Genomic DNA, 17,372 nt, shown 5'->3' on the forward strand with positions numbered 1-17,372 from the left:
AAACTTTTGTCTTGTCACATATGAAAAGTTCTTATTTTCTTTTGTTTGGAGTCAGCATTGTAAACCTTCGAGTATTTTGACAGACCAGTTCGGATAAAATCTAGTCCGAATCTCAAAAGTCTGATCCCTTCAGCTTTCCAGGGTGAACACAGATCTGTCTCCAAACCGAAAATCTCCTTTGTGTAAAACCATAGGTGACAAAGTGATACCAATTAGCCTTGCTTATGGCTTCATGCACTGTACATTTAAACTGTTATTTATCTTTTTACATTGAGTTAAACATCTCTCCTGTTCCTGTTCTAAGTTATAAGTCAGTTTCTTGATGCTTTTTTAACAGGGTGAATGCATGCCAATCATCATAAATTGTTTACTCTCATGTCTAGAGTATGTAACCTGGAGGTAATCGGGGATGTCAGTGATTTCATTCCAGCTGCTTGTTTAATGGCACTGTAGGATGTGCAACCTTGATGCTCCAAACACAAGATGCATATGTGACATGAAACCACACCAGCTCCTCTAATACTGTAGGGTTTACTTGTGTCTCAGTTCTCTGTTCTTATTCCTTTCTCAATGTATAATAACAGGTCTAGTAAACGATACATTTTAATGAAACTTCATTTGGATTTTGTTTATTAATAATTGTAATAACTGTCTTTTTATATGAATTATGTTAGCTTGTCTTTGTGTTACTGTCACCTCATGTTATTCAGCCAGTAAGTTATCTTTGTTTTTTTTTTTGTTTTTTTTGTGTTGTGTGTGTTTTTTTCTGTTGTGATATTGTAGGTGCGATTTTTGCTAAGTTGGACAAAAGGTGCGGTCAAGTTCTTGGGAATTTCACCAGATGTTTCTCCACGAGTGTTGCCAAGTCTACGGTTTTCCAACAGAGTTGCAACTTTTATATTGTTGCCGTGGGTTGATCTTTTAGTTCTTTTAGATTAGGAACCCTGGAAGGAGTCTTTGAATCCCCAGAAACCGATTGGGTTAGTTTTTGGCACTAATTGGCCTAGTTGTGTGTACTAACTGGGTTGGTTTGTTTTGCAGACCTGGCAACCCTGTTCTCCACGCAGATTTCTCAACGGGTTCGAGTTTGTCGCACGAAGTATTCAAATATTCGATTATACATAGTGTCATGTATATATCGATAGGCATATGAAGAATGTAGCTCGACTACACAAAAAGCCATGCTTGTAAAAATATGAGCCATTCTCTTTCTACCTCTGACTCCATCCTAAGGCAATTGTGACAAAGTTATTTGCGTCATTTAATTTACTATTTGACATTGACAGAACTGAGAGTTGCAGTCTTCTGCACTGTTAGATATGCTTTTGTTTTTCTAATTTCTCTTGCAGGCATTTTGTGTGGCAGACAAACTGATTTGTGGGTGTTCGTTACAGAACAGCAGGAGGCGCTAGAGTCAGATCATAGAGCAGGGAACATGAGCGTCCTGTTTAATTTAGCGGTTCCCTATCTGTGTAATACGTGCAAGGATCTTATGTTTAATTTTTTTTAATACTTGTCATCACATTTAAACCATTTATTCCACATTCTCTGTTGTTCCAGTGATAGTAACGTGATCTGTGTTTTCTGGAAGTTGTAATATGTTCAGCTTGTGATGATGTTAGACAATCAGTTGAGGGTTTCAGCTATTGGAAGTGACTTCAGTTATTGTTCTAAATAACCAAAACATATTTACTTATCTCTTACATACCCCATAGAGTGATTTTATATGAATGTATAGCTAAAATTCATCCATAAAATAATTTAATGTTCCTTGTTTTGATGTTGGTATATGTTCTTTCCTTTAGTTTAATTTATCCAGTGCTTTCATTGTGGAGTGGCTGATTATTTATTATTAAAAAAATATATATATACTTTTTTTTTTATGTATTATATTTTAATATTTGTAATAATATTTTAATTTAAAAGTTTAAAAGAAAGCACTTTTTTTTCTTTTTGAAAATATAGCTTTTGTTGACTAAAACCATCATGAAAATTACAGACATGAAAATACAACAGATGTATTTAAGACATGATAAAGAAACCATTTAAGGTGAGCAAATTAATTGAAAAACCTGTTGAGCACTTGTTAAGCATTTAAACTTACTTTTTAAAGAAAATATTTGACTTTGTTACAATAAGTTGTAATATGTTAAATGCTTCTTTGCATTTTTAAAATCAGAGATGTGCCACAAAAATATTTAAATATTCTTTATTTTATAGTATTTAAAACCATAGCTATAGAGAGATGCAGAGAAGCCTCTGCCTGTCTGATGAACTCCCAACCTGAGGTAAGAAGATAAAAATAAACACTGAGAAAGGCTAATCAGAAATGATTTTTCAGCTTTGTATATGTTTATTTGATGTGGCTATGTCAGATCAAATCAACTCACATATTTCTCAAATTACCGTACACAAGTTTAATAAGTTAAGTTCATGGGTGCTTGCACCGCAACAATTTTCTTTGCTTTTTTTTTTTGCCTACAACACAAACACATGCCACCAAACAAATTCTCACACACTAGATGAAGGCTATTAGTGTTCTTGGGGTGAGCCCTGAGCCTGGGATGGTAGTTTGTGACTCATTCTCTCTGTACATTGTAGCTGGCTCCTAATTTATCCCTTCAGACTCTCCCCCAAACCAGCATCCTGTCCCCTCTGTGACCCTTTTTCTTCCTCCCTTCTCTCTTCCTTTCTCTCTTGAGTTCTTCTGTAAGTCACTCGGGAGATACGCTGATGCTATTTGACAGGGAACAGAATGTGTTCAGGACTTTATGTCTGTCCTTTTTTTAGTAGACACATTGGACAAGCTACTTTTATGAGCTGGTTGTGTTGAATCATGATATTGTGCCATGGCAGAATTTGCTAGTCGAGGGCTTTTACAGGTCTCATATAATGCTGTATGACTGAACAAAACAGAGCGGTCATATATTAGTTCTAAATGTTCTCACGCACACATTTCATTATCCATCAGGGAGAAGAAACGCAGCCTGGGATTTTGAGTGTTTTGTTCCGGACGTAAATATCCTGTATATTCGCAGCCCCTCTTGCGGTCTCTGTTATTTGTATTTATTTTGGAGATTTCATTGGTTTTTGAATGTTTCACAACATTATTTTTTATCTTTTTTTTTTTAGATATTATTTTTAGCATTGAGAATGCAGTCATTTGATAATTTTTTAGGTTGACTTTTTATGTTGTGTCAAAGTGTAAACATATTCTAAGTATTTCTGATCAATTTAGAAATTAGCACTCTAAATGTCAAAATATGAGTCCTAATTTTTAGGTAGCCTGTGCCAAAAAAAGTGATTTATGTACTGTTCTATTTTTTTTATTTTGTATTTTAGAATTTGTACTTTAAAGTTTTTTATTTTTTCAGCTTTCACAGCCAGGTTGAAACCCATTGCTCATTCCTTTGAGCCAAGATGCTGTCACATTCAATAAGCTTCACTGGCTCATCAAATTGAGCTGACGTTTCCAAGTTATGCTGTGTAATGACCATTTTCTGAGTATTTAGCACAGGGATTTTCATGGCCTGAGAAACTGCTCTTTCTCAGCCTAATACAATGTGCACGTGTCTTTTTGCAGTCCTCAGATTTAGTGTTTTCATAGTGAAACTCTATAATTCTCTAGAAGAGTCTTGTAGTTATAAGTAACCGGCAATGTACACAGTTTTCTTAGAAAACTTTATATTTTCTGAAACACCATTAACTGTAACTTGGAAAAGTATGATCTTATAATATTTACAAGTACTTTAATCCCTTAGAACATTTTTTCCAGTGTAAAAAGTCTTCACTGTCATTGGTGGTATTGCAAACAAAGAGAAAATTCCATGAGAGTGAGTAAATGATGGTAAATGATCATTTTTCCCTCCCTTTTTCTTAAACCGTAAACATGGTAAGTGGTGTTACTGGTTCTCACTAATTTTATTTAAGAGTGACATCACTGAGAAAACGGCATGGCAGCTAATGATAAATTATTATTATTTTTGACTTGATGATTATTTAGTGTGATCTTTAATGAAATGAGATATAAGATAACAGCATGGTTATGGAATGATATATAATTGATGTAAAATGTTAGGTTTAATGTGGAATTGATGAGTTTTGTTTTTAAAAATTTTTTTTTTTTTTAGATGGATAAGCCACTACATTTTGGGAATGACCCAAAGACAAATGAACCAGATTTCCAGAACTATCCAGAGTGAACAAAACACAACATCAGTGTGAGGTCAGTGTTACAGTATGTGCAGTCCAATAAGCTTATATCATAAGCCTTGAAAATTAAATCATAATGCTTTAAAACATGTTTTACATGTGTCAGTTTTTCAAATAAACACACAATTGAGACCTTAAAAGCAGGGGCACAAAACCCATAAAGCCTTGTGATAGCAAGAACTGAGCTTATTCTGTCCAGAATTAGACTAAAATCTCAGACCAGAATAATGTGGACCTACAGTAATCAGACAAGACCACACTGAAACACAATTTAAAAACATATAAATAATACTAATCAATGTAAATTCAAATTCTTAAAAGACAGGACGCTGTGACATGTCCACTGTGATCAGTTGGTCACTTGTCAGTTGGTCACTCCCTCCACAGTGTTCAGTGTTCATTTAGAATTTCTCATGTCTTAGATTAAAGTATGACTGAATAATAAAGATTTGTTAACTCTCTCTCTCCCTTGATGGATGGCAGAAATAAGTGTTTGAGAAGAGGGAAATGTTTCAGTGACAGAGGATGGATATAGATTTGAGTAAGTGTACGCTGGATGTCACACTCACTGTCACAATAAAAAAACAACACATTAATACACCAGAAAACAATGACACACATTTTGAACTGGCTTTAATATTCATCCTCTTGGTGATCAATATTCATAAAATGAAACTAAAGCTACGAACAGTAATGAATGCTACAAGGGGAGTTTAAATGGTCATTGAACATGTTTATACAGCTTTAAAGTTAAATCAAAGTTAATTAAAATTTTCTCTGTAAAAACAGCTGCTGTTCATCTGTGATGTAAGTTACATGAGTTATACATTTACTGTTAAAAGCTGTAATTTTAAGTAGCCACAGCTGTACATTGTGCCCCCTTCAGCCTCCAATCATGTTAAGTTATAGCTCGGTATGTCCATGCAAAACGAATCAACTGGAGTTTACTGGCAGCAGCAGCATTCCAGGGGCTTTTCCACTCAATCGCTGCCTAGTTCTAGTGTTTCTTCAAAACAGAGGCTGAATTTGAGCCAGCAGGTTCAGGAGACACAATAGCTCTAAACATGCAACCCCACCAAAATGTTGCAACATTGTTTTCTGTTGCTCAAAGATTTATTAAAGAAATTGTTTACAGGCATTGGTTTTGACAGCCACTGAGAAACTCAAAAGCAGTAGGAGAAACAGTATGTTCTGTCCCTTCAGTTGTTTGGATGAAAATCGAATGCACTGGTTTGTAAACACACAGACGCACGCTTCTGGATAATGTCATCCATAATTGGCCAAATTTTGGTTATCTTAACCCCGCTCATTTGAGACATCATTATCTGCCTTGTTATGAAATTGTTAGAACACATCTGCCCGTGACCTCTGAGGAGGTCACTCGCTGGATCGTCGCCACGGTAACTACAGAGCGGAGTGAATGGGGAGCCTCTGACGTCTCTCAATTTCCTGTGTTTTAAGAAGCTTATCTGGTTTCACACTCTGGATAAAATGCTTGATAGAAGACACCATTCATACAGAGGCAGAACACTCATTTAGAAGGAATACAGGAAATTTACATTAGAAAAAAAGATAGATGCACAAACATTTGCATAGTTCATTGAGAAAGATGATGAAATGTTACTGCAGCACATATACATACTACACAAAAAACACTACTGTAGTACATCTGTCTTTAATTTTTCAGGTCATTAGGTATGTGTGTGTAATGCTGGATCCTTCCTCCTGGATATGAAGTTTCTCTCTCTCGCTTTGCTGTTCACATAGAGTTGCCAGTCAGATGCATTTAAAATGAACACTTTCACCCCTCTCGCTCTCTCTCTCTCTCTCTCTCTCTCTCTCTCTCTCTCTCGCTCTCTCACAACCTCCATCTCCCACCCTCCTTTTCCCAGTGGACATATGAGGACGTAAAAATATTTTGAGCAAATCCTACATCTGGTTGGCTGTTTACTCCCTCATATACTTACACACGCAGAGAATTGTCTCCACTTCCAAAATGGAAAAGTCTGCTGGGGGTTAAGCAAGCTTTCTTTGGCTTGGTTTTCAGCGTGAAACGTGTGTGCCAGGGGTTAAGCGACACCTCGTAGAGACTGAAGACTTTTTTTTGCACAGGAAACTGAAAGGTATGCTGAGCTGCAGAGTGTTGTGGATTTTTTCTTGAGTTTTGAACATAATCATGATGGGGTTTTTAAACTTCTAAGATGAAGTTAACTATTAAGTTAAGATTAAGTTAAGATCGCTGTGTAAAATTAGAAGCATAGCTATAAAATGTTTAGGGAGATTCATTAACCAAGTGTTCAAAGTATTATAATCATCATCTTTTTTATAATTCCAGTAATAAAGCCTAAAAACTATCAAAAAGAAAACCGTATGATGTCAGTACAGTCTAAAGCATTGTTCTTGTAACATTGCCTTGCATATTATTCCTTTTCTTTTCTGCAATGTATTAGAAATTAGAAAGCCAGACTGCATCTCATTTTACTTGTATATGCACTTCTGGAAGATTAGCTGACAGCTGACATTAGATAGAATTGCGAATTTAAATGTTAATGTCTTTTTTTTTTTAAAGTGCAGAAAAACTCTGGTTAGTTTTGGACTTTGCTGTCTCTCAAAAGGTATAGGAAATTTAATATGAACCAAATATAAAGGAAATAGTTTAGATAGTTCCAGTGGTTATATGCAAAAAAAAAAATGCTGAAAAATACTTACTTTCTCATTTATTCTATTAGATAACTGCAAGATTTTCCAATGACTTAAACAGAAACAGTGTGTTAACTTGACAGGCGTAGCGTTCTGATTAAGAATGTGCAACATTTGAAATATGACTGGGAATATTTTCAACAGCTGTGATCATTTTTTAGGGCTCACAGTTAATCTTAATAAATGACAGTTAGACTTGAATAATGAGAAGCTTTTTCACATTGTATGACAGGCAGAGTAAGCAGATTCGTAATATATTCAAAATTTTAAAGCTTGGTCTTACTTTTCCAATTCTCACTATTAACTAACATTTAACTATGATTTTTTTCCCTTAATAAACTCCTAATCTGCTAATTATTAATAATTAGTAATGTAGTTGTTAATAAGTTATGGGGTAGGATTAAGGGATTTAAAATATGGTCATGCACAATGCATTAATATGTGCTTTTTAAGTACTATTAAACAGCCAACATACTAGTAATATGCATATGCTAGTTAATAGTGAGAAATGGTCCCTAAACTTTAGCCTACGTGTTACCTAAAAGGTATGCCAGATATTTTATATTTACATTTTAGAATTAATAACTACCATTAACTTTATCTAAAAACTTCAAACTGCCAAATATGTTGTCAGTTTCTAGGTTTTGACCTTATGTTACTTAGTCTGATTGTGATATTTGTTTCAGGACCTGTGTGTCTGTGTTGTCCAGTTATGCATACATTACCTGGAAAAATATGAAAAGAATGCCTGGCCTGCTACTTTGTGTCATATACAGTATACTTTTGTGGCGCAGCACTGAATCCCCCAAACACCACAACTGATTACCCAGCCAATCCGAGATGTTCATGTGCCCCCCGCCTATGATAACAGTAACCAGATGTATTGTGCGCAGCCTGCAGAGAGCTATAAAACACATCTGTGCTGGACCCGAACTCACCAGAGCTATGGTCACACACACACACACACAGTTGCTTTCTCACATTTCTCTCTCACAGATTTCTCTTTCTCAGCCTAAGAAGATGTAGAGGAGAAGATGCTACAACCGCGGTGGGATTTTGTTCTGTTTTTATTGCTCGTAATAGACAGACAATAAGGCTGTCCACAACCGTGGGACGAGTTCCATGGAGGGTTTGAACATGTTATGGATAGTCACGCAGACCTTTTCAGCTCACTCATGACATTTTTCCCCAGTCTTATTTAGTCATTTCTTATTTATTCTGGAAACCTGGGAGATTCAGCCTGTGATTTATAGCCATTTTTTTCTTAGTTTCACAATCTTGCATTTTCCTACTTGAGGGGATAAGAAAAAGTTTTAGTGAAGGTTTAAGATAAATGGAGCATGATAGATGATTTTGCATTTTATCCCAATGCTACAATAACATGTTTCTTCATTCCTACTTCACATGAGAATTTGCCCTATGACTGCATAAAGCTCTCTGTTTTTTTTTTTTCTCATTTCAGAACTTCAGAACTCTCGTTCCTGAATCATCCTGCATGATCAACGCAATGGAAACAGAATCTACCTATAACCTGACTGCACCCGCTGTGTCTTTGTTGCACCATAACATGACAAACTCATGTGACTACATATCCACCTCAGCCTCGCAGTATCAGAAGAAAGTGATCCCCACTTTGTACAGCCTCATTTTCCTGCTAGGTTTTCTTGGTAACATGCTGGTGGTGTGCGTGTTGTATCACAGTTCAGGCCGAAGGACGGTAGCCAACACGTATTTGATGAATCTAGCCATGTCGGACTTGCTGTTCCTGAGCTCTTTGCCATTCTGGGCTGTTTACTATTCGCTGGATTACAACTGGGTTTTTGGGAAGGTCATGTGTAAGCTGTGTGGAGGTCTGGTAACGATAAACGTCTACGCTAGTATATTTTTCATCACCTGTATGAGTGTGGATCGATATCATGCCATCGTCTACCCACTGCACTCCCAGAGCCGCAGGAGCATTTATCAGGCCAGATGTGTCAGCGGCATCATTTGGGTCGTGGCGGCTTTGACGACATTGCCGACTGTTGTGTTCCGTGACATACACACTTTTCCCAGTAACAACATTACGGCTTGTGTCATTTATTTCCCCAGCTCCTATTGGCAAACCGGGTTAACTCTTGGAAAGAACACTCTGGGATTCTTCTTGCCATTTGTTGTCATTGCAACCTGCTACAGCCGAATTGCCGTGCACCTTCTGGCCACCCCAGACTACTTGGAGCAAGACTCCACTCGACTGGTCCATGTGTTGCGTATGGTGGTCGCTGTGGTATTGGCGTTTTTCTTTTGCTGGTTCCCGTTCCACGTTCTGGCGTTCCTCGGAGCTCTGGGGGAGCTGGGTGTGGATTGGGATTGCTGGGTGCTTCAAGCGATCCATAAACTCCTGCCGTTCTTCCTCTGCCTTGGCTTTTCCAACTCTGCCATAAACCCTTTCCTGTACTGTTTTGTGGGAAATCACTTCCAAGAGAAGCTGTGGCAGTTTTACGGGGATATGCTGATGCAGAAAAGAGATTCCATCAGCACGAGACTGTCTTCCTTCTCCAGGAAACTGAGTGACTTTAAAGAAACCGTGCCTATGGAGATTCTTGAGCAGCAGAGCAGCGCGTAGTGGATTCTGGTGAATCTCCACCTTTACATACTATTATTATAACTGCAGAGCACCGTGTCAGTGTCAGTCAAGTGCTTTTCCAGGCACTGCCACTTGTTTGGGACAATCAGTTCAGATGTTGTTGTTGGTTGCTATAATTGTGGTTGTGTCACTGTGTCTTGTTTCTAACTACACAATGATTGTGATTAGCTCCAGCATCTATAAACAACATTTGGTTACATAACAATGTGTAGAGATATAGCCCACATATTATTCTTTGATCAGACTTTACTCAGGATGAGGAATTTGCTGATTTTTCTGCACAAAACAGATAAAAAAAATTAAAAAATAAATAAATAAAGGTTTCTGATTACAGCTGTACAGTCTTAATATTTGGATTACTGGTAATATCAGAGTTGTAAATAACACTCAAATGTTAGATAATGTTTATCATGTCTTTCATATGGCTGAAATAGACTAAAACTATCTTTTAACTGTAATATACAAAGTCACAAAAATGCAGCATGAGCTGTTAAAATTATAAATCACTGTAAATTGAATTATAATTCTATTATAATGGAGCATCATCAATAAATGATGTTTGCAAGTACACAACTTTAGCGTTTTGTTCTGTGATTTACTATCTATCTGACAATATATCTGTCTGTCTGTCTGTCTGTAATCAACATGATGAGGCTAAGACTTTCATCTGAAACTATGAACTTCTGACTGAAAGAGGTGTGCTTTTAAAAATAAAATCACAGGTCATTTATTCTTAAATCGGTTCCTATGTGCATCAGCATAGTGTTTAGCTACTTTATTCCCAGTCTGCATTAGCAGACAGCTATAAAATATAGTTACTATAGTTACTATAAAAACAACCTTATTTCACAGCAGATGCTGGCCCATCAGCTGGACGACATCACTTGTCCTAATTTTCCTTTCGCATTAACATTCTGCGAGCTCCAACCTCTTGATGTTCCTGTAAACACCAACAACATCATGACAGCCGTTATTTGAATTTGCTTCTTGCTTTGTTGAGTCCTGCTGTATCGATAGCCTGCATTACAGATCTTAAGACTAGATCCTTGAGCTAGCGCACACTAGAACAGATGCAGATTAACACACCTTTCAAGTCATGTAGGGTCATCTAATAGTTCTTCAGTTCTTCCGGGAATCTGGAAGAACCTGCTTACAGTGTCTGTCTTTGAGAGGTTTAGCAATAGTTCAGAAGTACAGTATAGTACATATTTCTCATTTTGATTTTCTAAGATCCACCATTCCCTGAAGGCACAGTTGCTGCACACATTCCCTGTAATGTTTTTTCTCACGTTCCTTTTTGCATTTCATGAATTCTGTTGTTGTCTTTGCTATTTAATTCTTATCATTTGCTCCAGTGATGCAAGGTCTTCCCTAAACCTCCAGTCTAAGAAATGACCAGACATCAGTGTCCTCATCTGTTAATACTTATTTCAGTTTCTTTATAAAGGCAAGAACAAGATTTTAGACCTTTCCACTTGATGAAGCATTCAGGGGAAGGACATTTTTAGACTGATGAAAAATGTTGATAAAGAGAAGCCAGGGTGGTGGTTGCATAATAGTTAAGAATCTTTCACGTATGTATAAAATTTATCTTGACGATCAGGTTTGTATCGTTTTATCAACTCCATATCATATAATCAATACATATCTTTGTGGGAAAGTGTGTGTCTCTGCCTCTTTGCTGCCATATTTTTACTCCTAACTAGGTTAGGATACCTCTTTAGAAATCTTTAATAATTTAGAAGCTGAGTCCCAATCTTAACACTTAGGAACCTTTATAATCACACTTTAAGTCTAGCAATGAGTAAAATTACTTAGAATTTTGACACACTTAAGACAGTAAAATTTTACTCTGAGCGGCTTTATACATATGGCCAATGGTCTCTTGATGCAAAGGTTTCAGGTTCAGATCATAATAATTTTTCCTAGATCACAGTTCCATCACCATGTGCCCTGCAGCCTAGCATTGAGCTGGTGATCCTCACACCTACTATTAATGCACTTAAAATCTGCCTTCAAAGACAACTCCTGCATGACAGTGTTAAGAACAACTGCACTAGAGCATCATGAAAAATATCCATCTATGGATATGCTGTCCTTATAAATATTCCAAAAATGACCAAAGTATATTTTATATACACTCTAAAAATTGCCGGGTTAAATACAACCCAGTACTGGGTGAAATCTGGACAAACCCAGCAACTCATTTTTTAGAGTGTATTATTAATCTTTTCGAATCTGACTGTGAAATTGAGTATGAGGCTACTAATTATAGATGTTTAGATCTGAAGAATGACATCCAGAATCAGCCAGCTGGAATTTGGCCATATGAGCCTCAAACTACAGATACTTTCTGGACCGTGTGTGTGTGTGTGTGTGTGTGTGTACATCCAGAATTTGTTGTGTTCTGTTGACTGATTAAAGGAAACTATTAATACATTTATTCCTGCAGGTATTCTGTTCCAGCCAATACACATAACACAATGAATTTTGTACCTATGACAGTCTGTAAAACTTAAGAGATCAGAGGGTCTTCGGTGCACCCCATTTGTCTCACTTTGTCATTGTTTCAACAGCAGAATAGAACACGGTGTTCCTGAACACTCATACTGTAAGCTGGACTGCAGACAAAGACCATGCATACACACAGAAATTATTATCTTACATCAAGGAAACAAATTCAAAGTTCAGTGAAGGTGAGCTATGTTTAGTTGTATGTGTCTTTTGTTGTTGTTGGGGGTGGGGGGTGGTAGGTATGCATGAGAGGTGTGTGTTTGTGTGTTCATATGTAGTGGTTGCAGTCTGGCAAGTTTTAAATCACTTTCACAGACTAAACTGCCCAGTTTTCCACAAGCAGGTAAGAACCTCAAGCTTAAATGCTCCTTGTGAAAATGACTGCATATATGGTATCTGTTTTAACTCTTAAGGTTGAACATTGGTGTGTTCAAGTTTTTGTCTGAGTGAGTTTGGATTACGTAGCAGGGTTTCTTCCTCTTACTGTGATCAATGACAATTTAACAAAACAAGCAATGAAGATTATTTCACTATTCCGGGAAGTGAGGAGGACATCCTGCCATTATGTTAGAAACTTAAGCGATACGTGTGTGATGTTGTGCTTTTTGATCCTGGAATGTTTGAGGAGGACATGGCTTTTAAGTGAAAGTGACGTGACATTCAGCCAAGTATGGTGACCCATACTCAGAATGCGTGCTCTGCATTTAACCCATCCGAAGTGCACACACACAGAGCAGTGAACACACACACACACTGTGAACACACACCCGGAGCAGTGGGCAGCCATTTTATGCTGCGGCGCCCGGGGAGCAGTTGGGGGGTTCGGTGCCTTGCTCAAGGGCACCTAAGTCATGGTATTGAAGGTGGAGAGAGAACTGTACATGCACTCCCCCCACCCACAATTCCTGCCGGCCCGAGACTCGAACTCACAACCCTTCGATTGGGAGTCCGACTCTCTAACCATTAGGCCACGACTTCCCCCTCTTCCCACAATTCCTGCCGGCCCGAGACTCGAACTCACAACCCTTCGATTGGAAACTGACATTTGAAGTGCACTAGTACTATTTGAAAGGCTCATAAATCAGCCAAATTATTACATCTAATACTATCAACAGATTTGGGCGAGGGTTAGGTTTAGGGACATATATAAAGGTTTAGGGACAGTCGATATAAAAATCTTTTGCACACACGTTTTCATCTGTCTGTCCAAATATACATGAGACAATTGGTTATTTATCATAAACCGCTGGATTTTGAAGCATGCAAACAATGCCAAGGTCAGAGGCATTCATTGTGATATCACAAAAATTGGACTGGTATGATTTCAGTCAGGCTAAAGCATTTCTATGACATTTAATAAGAAAAATTATTGTTTTAGTTTGACTGAAATCAAACTCTTACAATGAATGCAAGAACATTATTCAAGGACCTGTAAACAGAACAGATCCTTTCAGATTGCTGGCACTAAAAGCCAGACACCAATGAGGGAAATATGGGAATATACAGCTGCATATCACTGTGATATCATATAATTAGCTCTATAAAGCATGTGCATGAGAAAACCTAAGCATTCCACAAACACGCAAGATCTTACAGACAGTTTTTCTCATCACTCTTGTGTCTGTGTTGCTGTGTGTTTTATGACCTGTTCTTCCTCTTTGCCATTGTCCTGAATGTCTTCCATCTCATTTATTTTTAGATATTTATGTCTTCACCACTTAAGTGCTAAAGGACTAATGCATCCCAACACAATGCAATTACCATGTCAAGTGCAATTCCAAACAGTGCATAAAGAGAATGCCGAAAAAAATATTCACAGCACATTGTATTGTGTATCAGCATCAGAGTTTCTGTTCTAGATGGCATGCTAGATAACACACACATGCAGAGAAAAAAAAATGTGGCTGTGCTGCATTTTTCTGCAGTATGTGCATTCATCATCTTTGGGCAGTACAGGAGCCTGATTGCGTCAATCTCAACTTGTTCTAAGATTATATCAAATCTGTAATAATAATGAACAACTGGCACTAATAAAATGAGCATATCAAAAATATACTGTACTTATGGTATAAATAATAACAGAAAGAGAGATTGAAAAACTGAAGATGTGCTATAAAGTATATCTGACTTCAGTTTTCATGTATTTCTAATATAGGCCTGACTGAAGAAGACGATCTTGCCATGTCCACTGGTACACACACACAGGCACACACACACACACACACACACACACACACACACACACACACACACACATACACACACAAACACACACACACACACAAAATATACATTTGTAAACCAAATACACTCTAATGGTTTTCTATGATTGTAGATGTTAACAGGGAGGCCGTATTCCAGGCGACAAAGGTTCGAACCCATCTGAAACAAGATGGAAGCTGGATCAACAGATCTAAAAATGTTGAGGACACACAGTCAGATGTAAAAGCAAGGTAAATGAAGGTTTTCACTGTCATCTGCTGGCTGTGAGCGGTATATAGTATCAACCAGCCAAGGTCTTTCTCATGTTTGCTTGAACTCTCAATTTATTTCACTTTTTACTCTCTAACAGTAAACCAATAAAGCAAGGAAAACCTAAAAATGTTTCATCACCTGAAAGCAGTTCGGTCTCTTCCTCCGTCATGCCATGTGCAGAGAGTACCACCACCTCCTCCAGCCTGGACTCGTCCACACCCCCTCAAAGCTCTTATGTCGTGTCAGCCTTAAGGAAGTTTGAGTGAGAGCTTTTCTTATTTTCTTTGTGTGTGATTCCCGTATTCAGTGTTTCTACATTCAGTATACTGCATTCAATAACATTTCATTAAGGACAATCAGATGCTTCATAATTATTCTGAATGTGTTCCAGTGCACATCCTGTCCTTGAGGACCCCAGGAGAGCACATGTAGAGAAAGCAGTGGAGACATCCATAGCCAAAGCCACAGAGCAACCACTGAAGACACCAGCAGATGCTTCTGTAAAGGACATAGTGGAAAAACCAATCGCTATACCTGAAGACGAACCATTGAAGACACATGCAGATGTTTCTGTAAAGGACATAATGGAGAAACCTACAAATAAACCTGTAGAGGAACCAATGAAGATGCATGCAGACGCTCCTAAATTGGATGTAGTGGAGAAACCTATAGAGGAACCATTGAAGACACATGCAGACACTCCTAAAACAGACATAGTGGAGAAACCTGTTAAAGAACCATTGAATACACATGCAGACACTCCTAAAATGTGCGTAGTGGAGAATATAATTAAACCTGTAGAGGAACCATTGAAGACACCTACAGATGTTCCTGTAAAGAACATAGTGGAGAAACCTGCAGAGAGACACACAGAGACTGTAGAGGGAACAAGGAAGACACCTGTAGATGGAGCTTCAACAAATCAAACACAATCCAGTGGAGCGCTGCAGGAGAAAACAGTCAAAACCCTACATGAGAACCCAGCAAAGCCTTCACTGACTACAGAGAATAAAGAGGATGATACAGTTGAACAAGTCTCAATAGCACATGCACCTGTAGTAGAGGCTCTACTCGAACCCAGACAGGTAGAAAACCAGCCTACAAGTGAACATGGGGAACTTTCACTAGTATCTGCTCTGGAAACTCCAACTACAGAGTCATCAACTAGATCAACTACAGAACCAACCGAAGAACCCCGTGTGGCAGCCCTGGAAGAGAACCACAGACTGAACAGTCAAGCTCAATTGAAGTAAGTCACTTATAAGACCACATTTATTTAGATATGATGTCTGTGGACTTCTTTGAGTAGGTGTTATGATATTTTTGAACATTAAAATGTGTAATTAAAGGACCCACAAAATATTAACACAGTAAGTATATAGTTTTTATTAGCTAAATTCAGTTATGCAAACACACAGAAACATCAACACTGTAAAATTAAGTGTGACCTGTCTAAATACCTTCATTTATTTTTACAATAAAGTTCACAGATATAATATTTAACACAGTTCCGTTCTTAATAAGTCATGTGTGTATCTGTGTATGTCTCTCTTTGCAGTGTCAGAGGTAAAACCATGTGTTCCTTCTGCAAGCTGCCCATAGATGGAAATGTGAAAATCTCCATCAACATTCCTGCCATTTGCTGCCATCCGGATTGTTTAAAGGTTTACTTTTTAAATTTTTCTTCCTCTGTACTCAGGCTCAGAAGTCAGAGTCTTGTCTTATATTTCCACATGGTATAGAGGTTTTTGGTGATCTGATCACAGGTGGTCAGTGCTCAATACAGGTGTTAACAAGGTCAAAAACATTTTGTGATGGGAACATTGAAACCTACAGAAGGCCAAGACATTTGTTATTATTAATTTTGTTTTCTTGTGCTTGCAGCTCAAAGGGATATTTCCTTTACTCGTCCTCAAGTGCTTCCAAACCTGCATGAGTTTTCTTCTGCTGAGCACAAAAGAAGATATTTTGAAGAATGTTGGCCAACCAAACAGTTGATGGCAGCCCACTGTTTCCACAGTATGGAAAAAATAGTATGGAAGTCAATGGCTATCATCAACTGTCTGGATACCAACATTCTTCAAAATATCATCATACTCAAAAATCATTAGAATAGCAAGCAGTACTAGACAAATGCTGTTGTTTTTCAGCAAAATTTGTTTTTTCAATAGTTTTGGTTTTTGTTCAGAGAGCTCCTTTTCAAAAAAGCTACCTGTTAGAATAAAAAAATTAATCTTTTTTTTTTTTTTTTTGGAATGAATGTACACATGCTAATATGCTTTGAAAATAATAATCAAATCAAATCAGTCACAGCAGTTTTTTTTTCAGAGACGGTCTGTTGTAACCTAAACATTTTACTTGTGTATTTGACTTTTTCAATGGTCTAAAAGAAAATCTCAAGCGACGCATGTTAATAGCAGGTGGAAAAAATGCCTATGCTTGGAAGCAAGGCCCAAAATTAACTTTTCGATCACATCTGCCAATGCCTTTATGTTTAATGGCCTTGGAACTTTTTCTTTATTTTCTTTGAGAATTAAGATGTGCCGCAGCGTGGTGAGTAAAGCTGTGTCTCTCTGTGTGTGTTTTAGTGTAATGGTTGCAGCAGTCCTCTGGGCGATCTCTCTTCATCTATGTACCACTATGCTGGGAAAATCCTCTGCGAGAAATGCTTTGATCGAATCTTCCAGCTCTGATGACTCATCCTACTGCAACCTACTCCACTACAACTCATCACCATAACACCCAAGCACATCTCAGTGTCTACCAGCAAGTTTCCTGTAATTAAGCACTAATTAAAAAAAAAAAAAAAAAAAAAAATTCAGTCTTTATCAGTAGAGGATCTGCT

The 17,372-nt window shown here is 37.6% G+C and overlaps 2 protein-coding genes across 4 annotated transcripts; both read left to right on the forward strand.

Moving 5' to 3' along the window:
- The first annotated feature begins 6,186 nt into the window (after positions 1–6,186).
- LOC109090436 (type-2 angiotensin II receptor-like) lies at positions 6,187–10,111 on the forward strand. Of its 2 annotated transcripts, none has more exons than XM_019104246.2 (2): positions 6,187–6,335; positions 8,375–10,111. In XM_019104246.2, the coding sequence occupies exon 2, from the start codon at positions 8,408–8,410 to the stop codon at positions 9,515–9,517; it is 1,110 nt and encodes a 369-aa protein (XP_018959791.1). In that variant the 5' UTR covers positions 6,187–6,335; positions 8,375–8,407; the 3' UTR covers positions 9,518–10,111. The 2 variants fall into 2 exon arrangements, with proteins under 2 accessions (XP_018959791.1, XP_018959792.1); XM_019104247.2 differs by lacking the exon at positions 6,187–6,335 and adding an exon at positions 7,312–7,960.
- Positions 10,112–12,098: 1,987 nt separating this feature from the next.
- si:dkey-125i10.3 (zinc finger protein 185) lies at positions 12,099–17,344 on the forward strand. Of its 2 annotated transcripts, none has more exons than XM_042723760.1 (7): positions 12,099–12,234; positions 14,208–14,243; positions 14,388–14,505; positions 14,625–14,789; positions 14,919–15,776; positions 16,086–16,191; positions 17,116–17,344. In XM_042723760.1, the coding sequence occupies exons 2-7, from the start codon at positions 14,234–14,236 to the stop codon at positions 17,218–17,220; spliced, it is 1,362 nt and encodes a 453-aa protein (XP_042579694.1). In that variant the 5' UTR covers positions 12,099–12,234; positions 14,208–14,233; the 3' UTR covers positions 17,221–17,344. The 2 variants fall into 2 exon arrangements, with proteins under 2 accessions (XP_042579694.1, XP_018959789.1); XM_019104244.2 differs by lacking the exon at positions 12,099–12,234 and adding an exon at positions 12,287–12,395.
- The last annotated feature ends 28 nt before the right edge of the window (positions 17,345–17,372 follow it).

The sequence above is a fragment of the Cyprinus carpio genome, chromosome B5 (assembly GCF_018340385.1).
Source record: "Cyprinus carpio isolate SPL01 chromosome B5, ASM1834038v1, whole genome shotgun sequence".
NCBI classification, from domain to species: Eukaryota; Metazoa; Chordata; class Actinopteri; order Cypriniformes; family Cyprinidae; genus Cyprinus; species Cyprinus carpio.

What these genes read in the sequence shown, in the direction of transcription:
- LOC109090436 (XM_019104246.2), top strand. Translation starts at nt 8,408, where the DNA reads ATGATCAACGCAATGGAAACAGAATCTACCTATAACCTGACTGCACCC.
- si:dkey-125i10.3 (XM_042723760.1), top strand. An exon ending in TCAGCCTTAAGGAAGTTTGA is followed by an intron (nt 14,790 to 14,918) that starts GTGAGAGCTTTT and finishes AATGTGTTCCAG; the next exon opens with TGCACATCCTGTCCTTGAGG. An exon ending in AACAGTCAAGCTCAATTGAA is followed by an intron (nt 15,777 to 16,085) that starts GTAAGTCACTTA and finishes CTCTCTTTGCAG; the next exon opens with TGTCAGAGGTAAAACCATGT.